General features: G+C 37.0%; 1 protein-coding gene across 1 annotated transcript in view; it reads left to right on the forward strand.

Moving 5' to 3' along the window:
• Window positions 1–19,936, forward strand: part of Spef2 (sperm flagellar 2) — a 153,404-nt gene that overhangs the window by 15,959 nt on the left and 117,509 nt on the right. The window contains exons 3-6 of the mRNA XM_041631128.1: window positions 7,220–7,472; window positions 12,030–12,170; window positions 13,603–13,667; window positions 19,308–19,494. Coding sequence (XP_041487062.1) covers window positions 7,220–7,472; window positions 12,030–12,170; window positions 13,603–13,667; window positions 19,308–19,494 — 646 coding nt within the window. The remainder of the gene's footprint in view (window positions 1–7,219; window positions 7,473–12,029; window positions 12,171–13,602; window positions 13,668–19,307; window positions 19,495–19,936) is intronic.

Raw genomic sequence — 19,936 nt, forward strand, 5'->3', positions numbered from 1 at the left:
TTCATTCATCATCATTGATGTAATGTATATTTTGATATTCTACCTGTTCTTAAATCAGTTTCTGTTTTTACTTTTGCTTTATTTTCATATCCTAAGGTAAGTTTGTAGTCAGATAAATGATTTGCAAATATTTTTTCATTGTGTCAGTTAAATTATAACTTTGTTATGATATAGTTGATGTATATCTTTTTCCATTTTGTTGAATTCCAAGTCAATTATTTTGATTATTTGTAGTTTTGGTGTTTTGAAATTGTACTCATTTCTTAGTTTTTTTATTGTTCTATGCCTGAATAATTTCAGGCATATACCTTTGAGGTTTTTTTTATTCTTTATTCTTGCCACTTAAACCTATGGTTGAACTCTTGTGATGAGTGTTTCATTCCTGAGTCTTGGTCTCTGCTAGCCATACTAGCTGGGCCAACTTTCAGTAGTGATTCTATACTCTGAAATTCTATTTGGTTCTTTTTTATAATTTTTATTTCTTTATTGTTGAGAGTGTTTCCTTATTCTTTATTCTAATTCAAAAACCATTTTTTAGCTTGTGAAAATATTTTATTATTCATTTTAATGTCTTTATGTAGGCTTTGTCAGAAAGCTTCTATTGGGTCTTTTTCTTTTATGTGGTGTCCATACTTTCTTGTTTATCTGCATGTGTGATAATTATTAGGCATTGGTCTTAGAAAATAAAATGCTGTACTTCCTTAGTGACTTATCTATTACTGTGAAAAAGCACCAAAATCAAGGCAATGTTTTAAAGGGAGAGTTTATTTTAGGCTTCAAGTTCCGGAAGGATAAGAGTCCATCACTACCATACTGGGGAGCATGGCATCAGGCAGGCAGGCAGGCAGGCAAGCATGGTGCTGGAGTAGCAGCTGCATGCTTGCTCTTGATCCACAGGCAAGGAGCTTGGAGACCTAACTCAAAACTGTGTAAGTCTTTTAAAACCTCAAAGCTGGATCCCAGTGCCCACACGTCTTAATACCCCTGCAAACAGCCACCAACTAAAGACAAAGTATTCAAATACCCAAGACTTGGGGAATATCTCATTCCAAACACCAATTGCTAACTCAGATTTCCACATTTTTGCTGTTGTTTCTATCTACTGTGAGCACAATTTCAGCTGCTTTTTGTTTCCTTAATGACTTTTTAGGACAAATTCTGTTAAGCCTCTATTCCTGGCTGTATTCAGTACCTATGTCCAGTACTTGATAACTTATTGATCAGCCAATACACATTTTGTACAGTCAGCCATTGCTAAGTGATTTGTGAGAGTCTTGAAACCTGTTTTGCTTAGGAAATTTCCAGTGCTGCCTTACTCATTGCTTCCTGTGATAACTCCTTAACCAGGTGAAAGGCATGAGATGATCTGAGGGGCTCGAGTCTTTCCCAGGAACCTATACTCTTGCACGTTCGTATGTTGCATGGTAGAGCATTGCTGAGGAACCACAACAGTTTCAGACTCAACACACAACATATTCTCAGATCTTTCTTGTTGTGAGAAAACTCGTGTTTGGCAGAGCTGATAGCTACATGCCAGGCACCTGCAATCTATCTCGTGCGTCACTAATTACTCTGTATTAATATTCTTGGAATATGGCTTATCCAATGAATAATCATTATGGCAGATCAAATAATTACAGATCCACACTCACACAGCACTATCAGGCAGGTCAAATAGTGGCAGTGCTTGCAATAAAGAATCTCTGTTGAAGAGCTTCAGATCTCTTTGCCTTCTCTGTTGATTGCTGGATTTTGTAGCTACTGCTACTGTATTTGAAGACTGCTGTGAAATTAGTAGGAAAGGGGTGGAAATAAAAATGAGGTAAAATAACAGAAATAATCTATTCTGCTAGAGATCAAGCACCATGTTTTTTTTAATTTTAAAAACATACAATATATTTTGATTGTATTCTTTCCCCCATCAAACTTCTCCCATTTTCTGCACACCAGCCCAACTTCATGTTCTCTCTTTCTTCAAAATAATAACAAAAAGAGCCCATACAAGAAAACATAGTGTCCATTTTGTGTTAGTCAACTACTTCTGAACATGAGGCCTGACCTGGTGTGATATACCAGTGTCCCTCCATTGAAGCAAAATGATTTCAGCTCTCTCGGCACCTTTCAGTAGCTTCTTTTTGAAGTGGGACCCTGGGCCCACTTCCCTTTCTCCATGTCCTGTTTGACCTTGTGAAGATTGTGCTTTTGCCACAGTCTCTGTGAGTTCATATGTAAACCTGCAAAAACATGTCTTGGAAACATGGTTTCCTTGAAGCTGTCTACAATATCTGGCTCTTTCACTCATTCTGCATCATTTTCAACATGGACCCATGAGCATTAATTAATTAATAAAGGGTCATGATAAACACAATTTGGGGTAGAGCGCTTCAAAGTCTCTCACTCTCTTCCCATTATTCATTTGTAGGTCTCTGTAGGAATTACTATTTAATGAAAGAAAAAAGAACTTCTCTGATGAGGGTTGAATACTACACCAGTCTATGGGCATAGCAATATGCCATCTGGAGTCATTTTGTCTTTGTGTTCATTTAACAAAATAATCGTAAGTTTCCCCAGGGCTCTTGACCTAACTAGTCTCAGGTTCTTGCCCTCATTAACAGTGTGAGTTATGGATGCTCTCTCATGAAGCAGCTCTTGAAACCAATAAAAAATGAGTGGTTTGTTACCCCTATAATATTTCTGTCAATATTACAACAGTGGAAATATTTTGTGGGTGTATTATTCTTAAACAGCTGTCCTTTGGATTTCTGATTCTCGCAGTTCTGAAAGGGTGAATTTTTGAGTTTTCATCTGAAGTCTTTCAGTCTTTAAGCAAGATAGCTATTGAGTTCTTGGTTGTGCTGCTGCTGCTGCTGGTGGTGGTGGTGGTGGTGGTGTGTGTGTACATGCATGCATGTATACAAATATGTATATGGTAGGTCTAAGAACAATCTTAGTTTTCCTTTCATTTCTCAGGAAGAATTCACCTTGTTTTTTGAGATGGAGTATCTCATTGGCTTGGTAGTGGGACTGTTTTGCTATTGATCACCAAGGTTCTTCTTGTCTCCATTTTTCCAGTGCTGGAATTCCAAGTGGTGGGCACCACATTCGGTATTTTTACTCGAATCCCAAAAGTGAACCTCAGATTCTCATGCTCACACAAGCAAGTACTTCACTCTCCCCTCCCATTCTTGGTAACCTAAAATGAATCACTTTTAACCTGACACTTCCCACTCAAACCCTTCTATGAAAAAGAACTGTCTGCACCAAACATATCTAATACATCCTCTTCATAGGTGACTGATTTCTTTGTAAATCTAATTTACACCAGTTGTACAGGAAGGAATTGTATGACTCAATAGAAGCCAAAGACTGTAAACATATTTTCATACCATTAAACATATTGTTGTGCCCCCCCATCTTCCTCCTTCCTAGCTCATTTCTTAAGCTTTTTAAGGACATAGGAATATTTCAATCTATAAATTTGAAACCAAACAAACAAAAACGCGCTCTGCCATGTTCCTCTCCCTCATGGTGTGTTGTGCAAGTTTTTCCACAGGTTCTTCTTAGCAGCTTCCTCTGCCTGACCTTCTAGTCCTGTGTCCTTTTCCTACCACCTTTGCAGCTAGATCAGCCGCCCAGGCGTAAGAATATTGGGTAGTAATGAGTGTTCTCACTCTCCTTTGCTCTTCTGTGCCATCAAATAGTCTCATACTCATAGGCTGTTCTATGGTTACCTGTGTGTAGCAACATTTCCAACACTTCTGTTTATCATTTTATGTACTTTAGAAACTCATATTGCACAGTTACATGTTTTTGTACTGTTTTCCTTGGTTTCAGTTTCTTTGTGTTTCAAACATTGTATATTCAAAACCCTTCACAATAAGGATGCCCCATTATTTTTCTCTGCATATTAATGACCTAACAAGCTCAACTTCAAGTTTAGTAAAATTTCAGTTTTTTTTTTCTGGTGGGGAGGATTAATTAATGTCTAAGTCTCCAGGTAAATTCTTAGAGGGTATACATTTCAAGCATATTACCCACTAATAGAGTTCTTTCTAATATCTGTCTACACATATACCATGTTTTTCATTTCATCGTGCATTGTTTTTGTTACTTTTCTATTACTGTAAAGAGACACCAAGACCAAGGCAACTTAGAAAGGAATTTGCTAGATTTCACGGTTCAAAAGAGTTAGAGTAAATGATCATCCTGATTTGACAGAGAGCGTGACATCAGGCAGGCAGGCGTGGCACTGGAGCAGTAATGAGACCTTACATCTTGATCATGCATGAGGCACAGAGAGGAGAAAGAAAAAGAGGGATGGAGAGCTAAGGAAAACATTTAATTGAGGTGTCTCACTTACAGTTCAGAGCTTCAATCTATTATCATCGTGGTGGGACATAGTGGCACACAGACAGACATGCTGGAGAAGTAGCTGAGAGTCCTACATCTTGCAGGCAACAGGAAATGGTCTGAATATCATACTGAGCAAAGTTTGCCCACATATGAGACACATTTCCTCCAACAAAGCTATACCTACTCCAACAAAGCCATATATCCCAATAGTGCCAATACTTTTGGGGGGCATTTCTTTTTAAACCACTGCACAATTCTAATCAGTTTTACCAACTGGGGAATCAAACATTCAAACATATTTGCCTATAGGAGCCATTCTCATTCAAACCCAGACATGTATCTTTCATATTGTTATTCTTTCACTTTTTTCCATGAAAAACCCTAATTCATTCTTAGGATCCAACTACAAGTCCACCATTCTTTAAACCTTTTAATTCATCCAGCATATTTCACCTTTTGTCTTCTCTCTGTTCCAGTGATACTTAGGTGATTCTTTTCCTTATCATGTTTGTTTATGATTATTTGTTTATATCAGTTCTTATTAGAGTAACTGCCAAAGCCAGGTGTCCAAAATTATTGCAAAATGACCTAGTACATGTTAGCTTCTTGTTTTGGTTAGTTTTTTGTCAACTTGACAAAAAATAGAGTTGCTTGGGAAGTGAGAACTTTGAAGAATTGCCTCCATAAGATTGGCCTGCGGACATGTCTTTATTCCTGTCTGAAATGAAAATTAAAAATTCTATGCTGCCAAAAGCATGAAGTTACATGTCTTAGAAATGTCTCAATTCCAAGTATAACTTGTCTAACTCTGGGAGGATTCTTTACTTTAAAACCAGCTTAGTTTTGCCAGAGCAGATTAGTTAAAATGAAAACAAATTGTGAATAAAGAACCATCTTTTGGAGGGCAGCTCTTCTCATGGTGAGGAGAAGTGTGTTATGTTACCTGGTGGCAAGCAGCAGAAGAGACCTAAGTCCCTTAGCAAACAAAGACTATCAGCAGAGGGCAAGGAAACTTTTCCCAGTGCACCTTCCTTATTCCCTCAGAGGTCATCATTTACATCATACGCCTTTTCTCTCGAGCAAAGATGTCCCAGCTGCTTTTCATATTCAAAAACAAGAGCCCATTATCCTCCTATGCTGGCTGTGCGGATGCCTTAACAATCACAGATTCCCTATAGTCCTTCAAGTTGTGATCCTCAAATTTGACTGATGGTAATTTAGAATATTCATTAATTCTTTCGGGGAAAATTATTGTTAGGGCAGTTGGACTAGTTCATTAACACAATCTAAAAACCAAAGTGTAAGCCAACTGTAACATTCACAAGCAAACACTATATTCAAGAAGCTATGTAAGGCAAGTGAGAAGAAGGGTTCCGTTCTTCTGACTGTAGGGATGAGCTTTGCAAAAATAGAAACAATTTGTGATTGCTTTTGTAGTCTCCCTTCTACATTATAATGTCTCTAAATATTGCAGTCCAGTGTACGACAGAGACCTAAGATGGATAGATAACTCTCAGGCCCTATCTTTCTGGATATGCATGGTGGGTAAGGTACATGAGACTACACATGTTTTGCACAATCACTCAGAGATATGGCAACTCTCGATTCTGAGCAATAACTTTTGGCATGAACTTTGATTTACATTCAAGTATACTCTGTCTTCTTTTTGTGTTAAAGAACAAACTTGCATGTTAGAAGCTGAGATAAGAAGAAATCAGGCCAAAGGCTAGAACTGATATGTGTATCTGGTTTGATGATAGAGTCACAGCGGTTAAAATGCGTCGAGGACCTCTCCCGTCCATTGTCAGATTCACTAATCACCAACAGCTGCAAACCATTTGAGACATCTGAAGCAGCATCTCAATTTTTATTGCTTTTTATTTAAATATATTTCTTATTAACTATGAGCACATCTTGTTCATTCTTAACACTTCACTAATTTTTTAAATATTTCCTGCATATATGTATTGTGCAACACATGGATGTGTAATGCCTACAGAAGCCAGAATATGGCAATGGATCCCCCGAAACTGGATTTAGAGATGCCTCTTAGCTGACATGTTGGTGGAGGGAATCAAATCTGTATCCTCTGGAAGTGCAACAAGTGATCTTAAGTTATCTATCTAGCCCTATATATGTCAACCAATCTTTGAAATTAACTAAACTTAATAAATAGATATACCCTTAGTACCTATGGTTATTTTAATAAAATGTTAATTGGGGGAACAAAATGAATTCATTAGCTTCTTAAAGTCTGAGGCAATGTTGAAATTAAATCATTAAAAATAAATATAATTTCAAATTATAGAGTCCTTTTCACTTCAAAGAATTACTATATAGCACATACTGAAGGGTAACATAATGGATTCCATAGCTAATATCATTTACTTAAAAATTATAGACAGTGTCTGAGAAGGTCATTGTTAGGCTTGTCATTATAAAATTTAGGACTAGTAAAAGATTTTATCAATAATAAATGATCACTTAATGCAATGAGCATTTGTATTTTAATTTTGCCTTTAGGATAAAATATAATTATCAAAACTGTAGTCTTTTTATCCACTTAGGAGAATACATTTGCTTGTCTATTTTTGTACTTACTTCCCATACATATTTTATTGTAAATTTACAGCATAAAACAAATAATTAATTAATGAATTTTAGCTGCTACAAGAAAAATAAAATTCAGAGAAAAATGGCCAATGGAAGATATCTTCGTGTGTTTCATCACTGTGTCATTTAAGAGAAAGGAAGCATTTAAGTGTGGTGGGGTAATTCAGGGTTCTGTCTTAACAACACTTCTGAGACTTGGTGTTTGTTTTAGATCCAGTGTTAATGTATACTATGAACTTATTGTCACATTTAGGGGTTCCACTGCCAAACTTAACAATTTCTCCCGCTTGGAGCCAACCCTCCACCTGTTGGGTGTGCAGTTTGATCAGAATGTGGCCCAAAGTATCATCACAGAGAAGCCAGGAGCAGCAACAAAACTTCTCTATCAATTGTACATTGCTCTTCAGAAAAAGAAGAAAACCGGGCTGACTGGATTAGAAATTCAAACCATGCAACCCCAGACAAACCTAAGGATTCAAGCACTCAAAAGTGAGGCTTTTCGAGAGGTGGGTACATAAAGAGGCCGAATAGGCTTTCTCCGAGGGAAAAGGTGGTGCCGCAAACTGGCTGGGAGATTGTAGTTCTGGGGACACTCCACTGAAGCTGCTTGTTTCATTGGCCATTCTGGGGATTATTTTATGCTAATGATTGTCATTTGTTTATCTGCCTTTTCTGTCTCCCTGTTTCCTATCCACACTACAGAATTTAGTATCCTAGTCTGTTCCTATTTCCCAATACTTTTTCTCTTTCCAGTTTGAGACTGTAATATAATTACATCATTTTTCCTTCCCCTTTCCTCTCTTCTAAATGCATATTTTCTTTTTAATTGTTATTACATGCATATATTATATAATATTATATATATATATATATATATATATATATATATATACACATATATACCTATCTGATAAATGTGCACACATACCAACCAGTCCTTTCTATGTCCACTCTTTTTCCCTCCATGTCTCCTGCTATTTTGTTGGCTCAGATTTGTTTAGGGGCCATGCAGTAACCTGCTAGCCTGTCTCCTAAGCATCAGGCTTTCTGTGAGATAATGGAATTCTTTGACACAGACTCATTCTGTTTTATACAATATTTATATTGTATCTCCATCTGAAAATGAACTTTGCAGCCATTCACGAAGAATCGCAACATTACTTCTCTGTATTACTCAGCACAGGTTCATCGAAGAGGTGTCCTTGAACATGTCCAGACCATTCAGCCTTTTCTTCCACCCAAGCACCCCAATCTCACCTCTCCTCCTTTCCAACATCCTTTCCCATCCCTGCTGTTGACAGCTCACATGGATTTTTCCTTTGTGAAAGCTAGGGCACATGTGATAACCTCTTGGTGCCTACACCTCTGGCTAACTATTCTTTATCGGTTTGTCATGTGATCTTAAGGTTTGGGTACCTCAAATTCAAGGAAAATGCCTAGTAAAATATTTGATCATTTTAAGTATTCAGAAAAAGCTTTTTGATGAAATTTTAGCCCTTTTTAGTTGGCAAGTCTCTCTAGTTCTTTTGAAGATTTTTTGTTGTTGTTGTTATTTTTGATTTTTGGTGTTTTTTTTTTGTTGTTGTTTGTTTGTCTTGAGGAAAGTCAAGTGCAAGGTAAATTTTCCAGGCTTCCAGATTAATATTCAGGACTGCACTCACACTGAGGCCTAAATGGAAATCGGCAGACTTTAAATTTTAAATCTCAAAGTAACAATGGTATAGCAGATGTGAGAGCCACCTCCATTTTCAGATTGTTCTGCTTTAATTGGATATCATTAATCTGGTAGCAAAGTACACTGAGATTCCCATGGGCAGGCCAGGCACTAGAGTAGGCATAAAGCTAAGTAACTCAGTGCTGAATTCTTCTTCATGGACAAGCTTGATAAACTCAGTTTAGCTGTGTAAACAAGAATGGCTATTTCTGCCTGCCATGACATTGCACTTTTGTGTAGCTTGAGGAAGATATTATAGAACCAACTGGGAGAGCTTCCAGAGTCGATAACCTATTAGGTAGCTATTTATTGAGGTTCCATTTCAGGCCAATCACTTGCAAGTGAGTAACACTGGGACAGTCCCAACCCACTTCATGTTTGCATGCCAGCAAGAGGAAAATGTGTCTGGAGAGTGGGAATTACAGCATAGTGATTTCAAGACGAGGGAGAAGGGAGGACAGATTATCTTCTCGGGAAACGCGGAGGCAAAGGAAATGGGAAAATAAAAGCAATAGCTTTGGAAATAGCAGTTCAAAGGAAGCATGAAATATTTTCATAGAAATTGAGACAATTGTTATTTTAGGGAAAAATTCTGGGAAAGGACTAGATGTTGTCTGGGAATCAAAAGTAAAGAGGTCTTTTGATAAAGGGGAGAAGAAATTAAGAACAGTCAAAGATGTAAATATATATGACACTTTTATAAGAGAGGATATAAATATTGTCTTGTTGTCCATATACAATTAAAGATTTTAGTGATTAACATGAGTAACATACTTTTAGTTTATTTTAGCTATGATGATGTATATAAAAATTATTTTCAATGCAAAAGCTTACCTGTGACTGCAATGCCAGTCCACCTTCTATTCTCCAGTAACAGAAACCTTTAAAATGCTTTCTTCATTTAGAGACTTAAAAACCTGATACCACGCCAAACTGATTTCAATCTGATGCGGGTTACATACAGGTTTCAAGAAAAATGTAAACAAATGAAAGAAGACCTTGCCCGAATACATTTTGAGAAGTTTGAAAAATTTCAAAAACTTGAGGAAGAGCAAAGACACTTTAATATCGAAAAGGTTCTATAGAACATTTTCTTTCTAGAAATTCATTAATACCTAGTCTATTATTGGTGATTTATTTCTACCTGTAATAAGTACACATTGCATAAGCAGCTGTGTAGATAGATTACATGTTGTGATGCATGGCTTTGCTTTGCCTTAACTGTATCTCTCCTCATCTCGTATTTTCTCCTCTCCATCTTTACACTCATGTTCACCTGCAATGGTGGCTAAGAACTATTAACTGCCTATCCTGGAAAATCCATTTCTTTTACTGGATGAAACTTGTGCCTCAGCTCCTATGGGAAATGATTGGCTATTAGCTACAGCACTGGCCAAAGGACCTCTACCACCGTGTTCCTGTGGAAGAGAGAGTGTACAATTGCCCATAGCCCTCTCTGTCCACTTTTCTGCAATTCCCTCAGTCTCAATATCCTGCGCTATTTCTTTTTGATGGGTTACTTCTCTGCTTCCTTCCCTTTCCAACTATCTTGTCCTTGACAACTACTTTGTGTAACTCACCACTGCTTCTCAAACCTCTTTGAAAAATCTTTAATGATTTGTGTATTTAAAGACACAGGAGAACAAAAATCATTAAAGACTTTTAAAGATTTCAAGTGGCTGGATATATGGAATGTGTAAAATACAGGCAATAGAGTTATGGTTCTTCCTATTTCTTTGGAAACTTGCTTTTTAAATTGATTAAGATGATAAGAAATTAATATAGCCTTAGTATAGGCAGCTTCTTGGTGAGGAAGGAGGGAAACATTCAAGAGGCAAACTTACAGAAAGCCTTCTGTTGCTCGCCAGAGAGCAGGATTATTCTTTTAATGCTTTCGCATGGTAGAGATTGGACACTCTAAATCCAGAGTTTAAGTTGAGGTCAAGTTCTGGGCCTTCATTGGCATTGAACCAGGCAGTCCAGGTTTTAAAAGTCAAGTCTAATGAAGAAAATCTCCAAAGAAAGAAAAGCCAGAAAGTGTGGGATACTGCGGAAGAGAGAATGTGAAACATAACCATAGGAAGTAAATAAGACAAAAGACAAAGCCTGGTTTTCTCTGCTTTATGTTTAAAAACTACTTGTGAGTGAGTACATGTGATAACTGTCTTTCTGGGTCTAGGTTACCTCACTCAAAATGATGTTTTCTAGCTCCATCCATTTGCCTGCAAAATTCAAGATGTCGTTTTTCCCCCCCTATGGTGTAGTACTTCATTGTGTAAATGTACCACATTTTTCTTATCCACAAATCACAATCCCAGAGAACCTAGACAACAATGAGGACCCTAAGAGAGACATACATAGATCTAATCTACACGAGTAGTAGAAAAAGACAAGATCTCCTAAGTAAATTAGGAGCATGGGGACCATGGGAGAGGGTTGAAAAGGAGAGGGGAGGTAGGGAGGGGAACAGAGAAAAATATAGAGCTCAATAGAAATCAGTAAAAAAAAAAAAAAGATGAAGCCTGGACTTTCCTGGTTTTCTTTAAAAAAGAAATAAACATATGACAATTAAATTTGAAAAAAAATCACATTTTTTAGAAAGTGAAAATAAAGCACAAAAATTATAATTTCTGAATTTAATTTAGTGGTAAATTAAATTCCCTTATCTTTGGTTGTAGAAATTAGTGAATTTAGTTCTACAATGCCTTAGTAACAAAGACATACATTTTTATGCTATTGTATTTATAAGATATTTAGTTTTACTTTATCCTATTTTAGAGATTTTTCTCTCAATTACATCATTCTGTTTATATTGTCCTTAAAATAATTATTACCTATCTTCTTAAGAAATTATCCAATGATGCTTTATATTTTAACGTCAGGCCAGTAGTTGAGAATTGCCCCTGAACTCATGTGTAGGTGAACAGGTTTAGGGAAGCTGTTTTTTCTATTGGCAGCTAATGGGTCTATAGAATCCAGGGGGTCTTCATGAGAGAAAGAACATCTTTTTCTCATGATTTGGCTGGTCATGAAGGTGGCATTGGGAAAGAATTATAATCTTCTTTGTATTTAGAGTCCCTGATGATTCTTGTACCAACATACATAAGAACAATATATACATCATTTAGTCATAATTTTAGTATTTCATTGTTGTGGTTTAGAAGCATAGTTTTCATTGTAAATAATGTTGATATTGGCATTATGGAATGATGACACAGTGTGCATTTGTCAATTGCTAAGTTCTGAAATTGTCAACAGATATTTTATGTATATGTATGTCTGAACACATATTACATAACTATTATTTTGACAAGCTGAATAAATAAGTCAATATGTATGCCGTACCCAGCAACGTTTAAATAGAAGACGACAAAATGAGATAATGGCCAAAATCCAAGCCGCCATTATACAGATCCCTAAGCCTGAACCAAACCGAACTTTGAAAGCACTAGAGACTCAGAAACTGATGAAAAAGAAAAAGGAGGCAGAGGTAAGTTGTATCATTTGCTGATGTCTTTTCTCTTTTAAATAACAATGATTTTTCTTTGTATTGTGCAGAAACCTTCTAAAAGTTCTTATTTTCTTTTCAAAGTAGCCTTGCTCTTCCCTGTTCTTATCCAAAATTCCCCCAGTTTGTACATATTCCATTCATTTTACTATTGTTTGTTCAGTAACAGGATGTAATTTTAGGCCAGGGAGCTCAAACTCCCAATGTAGGAATGTCTGCTTGGATTCTCGTGTTTACAGGGAGTCTAGTATGATGGAGTTGTGAACACCCCATTCCTCTTTACCATGCGATGTAATTTGTTATGAATCCCAGAAATGTTAATTCACTTGCTGCTGGTAACACATTTTAAACTAAAATGACTGCACTAGAAATATTTTACTAGACCACACTGAGTGTCAGCATTTCAATAGGATAAAACCTAGTTATGTCATGGAACAGTAATACTGTGTTTTGAGGATAACTACTGATTGAAACCTGAATGCTGACATATTTTATTGTAGTACATGAGTGTTGGTGAAGAAGATATTGGCCTGCTCTCTCATCCATAAACTCATTGTATTTTAAATTAGTCTATGTATTATTTTAAAAATTTTAACAAAATACCTTATACTTAAATTTTAGGTATATTATCCACATATTTTTCTGGATCTATTTTTACTATTAAAAACTAAATTTACCTGAGTTGATGAAAGTTTTTAATAAAGATTTATAATACATAAACATGAAAAATATTTAAGAAAAGTTTATAGAGTTAGCAAGGTTGCAGGGGCAATGTTTAAACACCTAACACAAACACTCACAAAAAAAATATTTATACTTAAGCTTCACCTTCATTAACCACCTTTGGTGCACTCTGAAAATGAGATTCTTCTGGGGAGATGGCTCAGTAGCTCAGCTACCTGCTGCACAAGCACACATGTTAGCTTATGTCTGTAATCCTAATCCCCCTGTTGTGAGATGGGGTCTGAGACTGGAGAATTTCCATCAGTGAACAAGAGATGCTATCTAAAACAAAACTGGGGGTAAAGACTAAAACTGGAGGCTGTTCTCTCACCTCCACAGGGGCAGTAGACTGTACACACACACACATACATACACACACCTACACACCCTCACACACACACACACACACACGTTTTCACATTACATTCATACACATGCACATACAATTTTAAAAAGAGAGAGACAGAATCATGAATTAAGTGATTAAGGTTAGACAATTTCTATATTGATTTAGGTTAGCCTCATCTAAAAGAACAAATAGGAACTATAAAAAGTATTCCCAAAGGCATCTTTCTCATCTTGTTCTTAATTATTTTGAATTAGTACTGTGTGTTACCATTTAAAACTGGTTGAACATGAAGTTTCTCAATGGCTTTTAAAGACAGGGAACTAATAGTGATTTTCTTTAAAGGATGTGGCCAATGAGATTAAGAAATTCGAAGCACTAATAAAAAAAGATCTCCAAGCCAAAGAAAGGTAGGATATAATGTTTTATATCACAAAAATGTGCTGTGAATAACTTTGAATATTTGCAAATAGTTTATGTCGCAAAGTTGCTGAAGCTTTGAAGAAGGTTTATTAAAAGACTACATGAAGGAAGAGAAGATAACATGACTTAAAATTCAGGTTGTTTCCTCACTAAGAATTTTGATCTAGGCTGGGAAAATGGGTATTAAGAAATGTAAAGTCAATTTACTTTTCCATGTTGTGTTTATTTTTCTACGATCACATTCATTTTGAGACATTTACTGAAATTGTTAGGTTGATTTAAATGTGCCATAGGAACGCCACAGCTGGGTTCCAGTTTAATTTTGTTCATGCCACACCCCATGTTTATCGCAGAGTGCAGCCATAAAGTATTGTTGAGTGAGGTTTTCACCAAATGTTATGCAATTTTATGAGTTTTCTTCTATAAATTGTGACCCCTTAATAGCTCCATTTGCCTAAATATAAACTTATTTCATATCCTTTTATTTCTTATTGTGGTTTATTGAAAATAACCCATTAGAGGCTGTAATGTAATAAACTCCTGTAGGAGCAGTGTAGGGATTTTTTTTGTCTTTAAAAATGGAAACTATCTATGCTCTATACATTTATATCTTAGGAAATGTGAAAGAATTCTTTGTGAAAGGAAAATACACAATTAAACAACATGCTTCATTTGTGTCTTAATGTTTCTGAGGGAATTAGAGAGTCCAGTGAAGAATGGAAAGCCAGGAAAGAAACAGTAGGAAGGTCAGATATGGAAAGAAAATCAAGAAAATGGGAAATATACCTATTTTCCTTTATCCTGCTTTTTGTACAATTTTCTGATGCTCTGCCTTGATCCCCATGCCCCTTATTAACATGACTTCTGTTCCTAAAACCAGAATCCAAAGTACATAGGCAACAAGGAAGATTTGCCATTCTGCCTTTGTCTCTTCATGGTTTCTTTTTTTTTTCTTTTTTTTCTTTTTTTTATTGAGAAAAATATTTCTGCCTCCTCCCAGCCTCCCACTCCTCCCCCCTCCCTCCACTCCTCTTCCCCTCCCTCCACTCCTCTCCCCGTCCTCCCACTCCTCTCCCCCTCCCCCCACTCCTCTCCCCCTCCCTCTCAAGTCTGAAGAGCAGTCAGGGTTCCCTGCCCTGTGGAAAGTCCAAAGTCCTCCCCCCTCCATCCTGGTCTAGGAAGGTGAACATCCAAACTGGCTAGGCTCCCACAAAGCCAGAACATGAAGTAGGATCAAAACCCAGTGCCATTGTCCTTGGCTTCTCAGCAGCCCTCATTGTCTGCCATATTCAGAGAGTCCGGTTTTATCCCCTGCTTTTTCAGTCACAGTCCAGCTGGCCTTGGTGAGCCCCCAATAGATCAGCTCCACTGTCTCCGTGGGTGGGTGCACCCCTCTTGGTCCTGACTTCCTTTCTCATCTTCTCCCTCCTTCTGTTCCTCCTTGGGACTTTGGGAGTTCAGTCCAGTGCTCCAGTGTGGGTCTCTGTCTCTATCTCCATCCATTGCCAGATGAAGGTTCTATGGTGATATGCAAAATATTCATTAGTATGGCTATAGGATAGGATCATTTCAGGTTCCCTATCTTCAGCTGTCCCAGGAACTAACTGGGGACCTCGCCTTGGGCACCTGGAAGCCCCTCTAGGTCCAAGTCTCTTCCCAACCCTAAGATGGCTCCCTTAATTAAAATATGTGCTTCCCTGCTCCCCTATCCAACCTTCCTTTATCCCAATCATCCCGTTGCCCCAAGTTCTCCCCATCCTACCCTTCTTGTACCTCTTGCTGTATGGGAGCTTTCCGGTTTCATTCAAACCCATTTATAAATGCTTACTACTGTTTTCTGTAATACTTAGTCCTCTACAATGAGTTTGTGTCTGTACCTATATGCCCTGTAGTTTCAAACCTTCAAGTCTTATATTACAGTCTTTGAGCCATTTTTAATTGACTTTTATGTTAGCAAGAGAAAGGGAAAGAGGTTACTCCTTGCATGTGGATGTTTACGTCACCCAGCAATTTTTTGCGGAGGAGCCATCTTTCCCCCATGCAAGTTTGGTACATTTGTCTAAACCCAAGTGGCTGTATCTGCCTGAATTCATTTCTGGATACTGTATTCTGTCCCATTGCTGGACTTGTTGATTTTTGAACTTTTATTATAGTGGATTTGTTGCCATATCTCTGTCTTATAGTTTGAGATCAGGTATTAAAATATTGTCAGAATTTCTCTTTATGCTCAGATTGCTTGGGAACTTTATAATCTTTCCTAGTTCTATGAAGAATTTAGGTGGTAAAACTCCAGAATCTACACATTGCTCTTAATAATGTAAACACTTTCATAATATGGATTCTTTTGATCCGTAAGCATGGGAGGTACTTTGTCCAGGCTGTTCTTTCAATTCCTTTCTGTTTTGTTTTTGGTGTGTGTACGTGTTTCCTGGAAGATTCCATTTAATCCTGCTAGAAATTTCCAAGGAGATGGAAGTGAGCATAGCACAAAGAGTCCCCCCTCTCAGAGCAGCAGTGCAGGACAAGACACAGCTGGAGAGCCACCAGGGAGTCACTTCTCTGTAGCTAGAGCAGCCTCACCTGGAAAGAAGTCTCTGGTAATGTGCTGCACAAAAATCTCCTCTGAGGGCGACAAGAAGAAAATGACTGGGAAGCGTTGGTCTAAAGCGAAGTGAGAAAGAAAATCAAAGTTATAGGACAATAGGCTTTTTTAAAGCCTTTTTATGAAAACTACTTTTTTGAAATCATTTTTGAAATTTCAGTTGAGGATGTTGTGAAATCATTTAGAAACGCCATCCTAACTTGTTGCAAAAAGTTAATTTTTTTGTAATATGTTTTTTAAATTATCATAGTGTTACAACCTTTCCCCTTTCCATCTCCTTCTCCAGCCCCTCCCAGGTACCCTGCCTCTAGTTCCTCTCATGTCCCCCCTCTCTCTAAGTGGTGTCCAATTTCTCCTTATTACACACACACATGTTTGCATCTCAAGAACAGTTTCAGCAGTTGCCTTTTGCTGGCCATGCCTGAAAAGACCTTCAGAGACAAGGGCTGTCACCCTTTTCTTTTTTATGGAAAAATGGAAAGCTTTCAGCTAGCAATGTGGAGTGCCTATAACAGCCCCACCCCTGATGTGTACACTTTCATTAGGTGTTGCATTTTGTTTGTTTGTGTTAAACAATTAATAAATACTATCAGTAATCTGTTTACTTAGCCATGCTTTATTGGATGCTGTAGTTTGGCATTTGGTGTGATAGGCATGCCAAATAATTCCCCAAATAAATATTTGACAAAATTTCTATACTGATAATTCCTATGTAAAAATCCATTAATCTCTATGAATGTTTGGCAAACATTCAGCTATCAATAAATTATAACCACTGTCTTCAAATAAATATATCTTTAATGAAACTACCATATATCTTTCTTTTATGTTTACAAATTTATTTTTATCATTTTAACTTTAAAAATTCATATGGTATGATAATTTGATGTATACAGACATCAATTAAATGGTTAGTAAGCATAGATAGCGTTTTTAAGTCTTTCATATTATTTGAATTTTTGATTAACTAATACATATTTATGGGATACAGTGTAATATTTTAATGCCTTTTTGGATTGTATAATGTTTTAATTGGAAAATGTAACATTTTCAGCTTCTTGTCATTAACTAGAATATGAGTCTTCAATAACTCATGAGCTGATGGATGAATAAGTGGGTGGGCGGAAGAATGGATAGATTGATGAATAACTGAGAACTCATGAACTAGGTAGTTTTGGCAGCATAAATACAGTATTAAGGGAGCAATTAACTTGTACTTAATCTAGAATAGAATCTTTGTTTTTGTTGTTGTTGGTGGTGGTTGGTTGATTTTTTTGCTTCTTTTGTTTGTTTGTTTGGTTGGTTTGGTTTTGTGAGACAGGGTTTCTCTGTAGCTTTGGAACCTGTCCTGGAACTAGCTCTTGTAGACCAGGTTGACCTCAAACTCACAGAGATCCACCTGCCTCTGGGATTAAAGGCGTGCACCACCACCACCCAGCTAGAACAGAATCTTTATAACAGCACATTTAGAAAAAAGAATGGTAAGAATTTTGCTCAATGATCACATAACTTCCACAGACATTTAATCGTACTAACTTTAAAAACAAATGTGTTTGAAACTGGCCTAAAGGCAGTTTTTATTTATTTTTGTAGGTAGGGTCTCACTATGTAGTCCTGGAGGCGTGTAACTTACTATGTTAGTCATGATAGCTTTGAGCTCACAGAAATTCACCTGCCTTACCTTTCAAACATAGATTACAGTCCTGAGCCACCATGATGGGCTTTAAATTTATTACCTCTTGATAAGCAAAGGTCAGCTCTGCCTCTGGCCACCTGTGTACTGGGTTCTGAAACAGTTTATCCTAGCTCCTCTCAGGACAAAACACAACCATGTCTGGACCTCCTCTGGGTAAAATAATCAGAATCATAGTGTCTTTTAGCTGCATGTGATTCTCTGCATAGTTTTGAAATTTAGCACTGTTTGTACTAAGAGCGAGAAAAGAATACTTTTCATATGGATCCACAATTTAACTTGGAGCAGCAAACCTACAAACTGTGATCTAGAATCTGATAGGACCTACATAATAAATGTGTATTAATCTCAGACTAAACATGCTCTTGCATTAGTAATTCTGCCTGTATGAAAATGAATGATTCTTTAGTCATAAAACTCTTTAGTGACATGCCCTTGTTTTTTCTAAATAAATTATTTATTTCTCTGTTGGTGATAACATACAAAGTGATGATTCATAATATAAACTTGTTTTCCTTGTCAAGCAACATTATCCTATATCTTATGCAGCTATACTGAAGCATTCTAATGGCTTTTTAAAGACATGGGCAGATGAGAGTTGATGATTCAATTTCTATGCACATAATATGTTTCTTTTACTTTTAAATGACTATAAACTTAATGCTAAGGAACCATTTGTTTCAATAAACTTAAAGTGTTCATGTTTTGGGAAGACCTGTGCTGATGCCAGATCAGACCGATTCTGAGTCACGATAAGTGGGTCAACTTCGAACTGTTAAAGTTCCTAACAAAGGCTGGGCCAATGCCCTAAGAAGTCATAAGTACATTTGGGAGTCCTTAGAGTAACTTGCACCACTGTAGATGAGAACAGAGTAATAGTGAGTGGAGCCATCAATACAGGTACTGTATTCTCAATAAACTAACATTGATTATGTCTAGTCTATTGTCATTGAGGTGTCTTCTTTGACATTTAAATTATCTACAGTTTTCCAATTGTTGACTTACAGTAAGAGAAGCAAGAGGCCAATAGACAGATGCAGGAGGGAAACCAGAATCTCTAATTAGACTGAAAAGTTAAGAATTGGGAAAAGAAGAGATGGGCTTAAGAAAAAAAAAAAAAGGTGTGTTAAGGACCTTAGATAGATAGAGCTAAAGTCTGAGCTAAAGCAAATGGAATCTACAAATAAGCCACAGGCTTCAGCATTTATCCAGTGCTTGTATCAGTAGATTAACAACAAACTGAAAGGAGTTTTCTCCAGAAGTCTTCCATGATCACAGTTAAGGGGCCTGTAATTACAGTGTTCAAATCTAACAGAAATTTGTTACCTTTAGTGCATCCAAGACTTCTCTAGAAACAACAGACCAGACAGCTACCGATTTGTTAAACACTTATTCCGATGATGAATACATTAAAAAGATCCAGAAACGCCTAGAAGAAGATGCTTTCGCACGTGAGCAAAGAGAGAAAAGACGGCGGAGGCTGTTGATGGACCAGTTAATAGCCCATGAAGCACAGGAGGTGAGGCAGTTCATGTTCCTTCTCCACTAAAAGTGCTGAGCACTTGAGAATATGTGGCCTTGTATTTATACAAATACATATTTTATATGCATGTTGTCTGCCACTCTAAGGAAGATGTCGTAGGTAGATCCTCACATCAGAAGAGCAAAGCACTTACTTATAAATTTTTAAAGTATGCTCCTTTCTCATGAGTGGCTGTAGACCCTTGGGCACTTAGTTATTCATGAGTAGTACAGTGGCTTTTCCCTCCATGGCAGTCAAGGGAAAACTGGTTGATTGTTACCCAAGAAAACTCGTGGGGGAAGTGGGAAGCCTATAATCAAATGGAGGCTATTCTAGATTGCATATCCTTTGAAATCTGCCCAAATATGTAAATACTATTTAGATAGAAGTGAATCTTATTGTTTTCATTTACTCATTCCAAATACAGGATAATAATACA

This window comes from Microtus oregoni, unplaced genomic scaffold, assembly GCF_018167655.1.
Source record: "Microtus oregoni isolate MIOR12 unplaced genomic scaffold, Mior012 000036F_ref0000092, whole genome shotgun sequence".
In the NCBI taxonomy this organism is placed as follows: Eukaryota; Metazoa; Chordata; class Mammalia; order Rodentia; family Cricetidae; genus Microtus; species Microtus oregoni.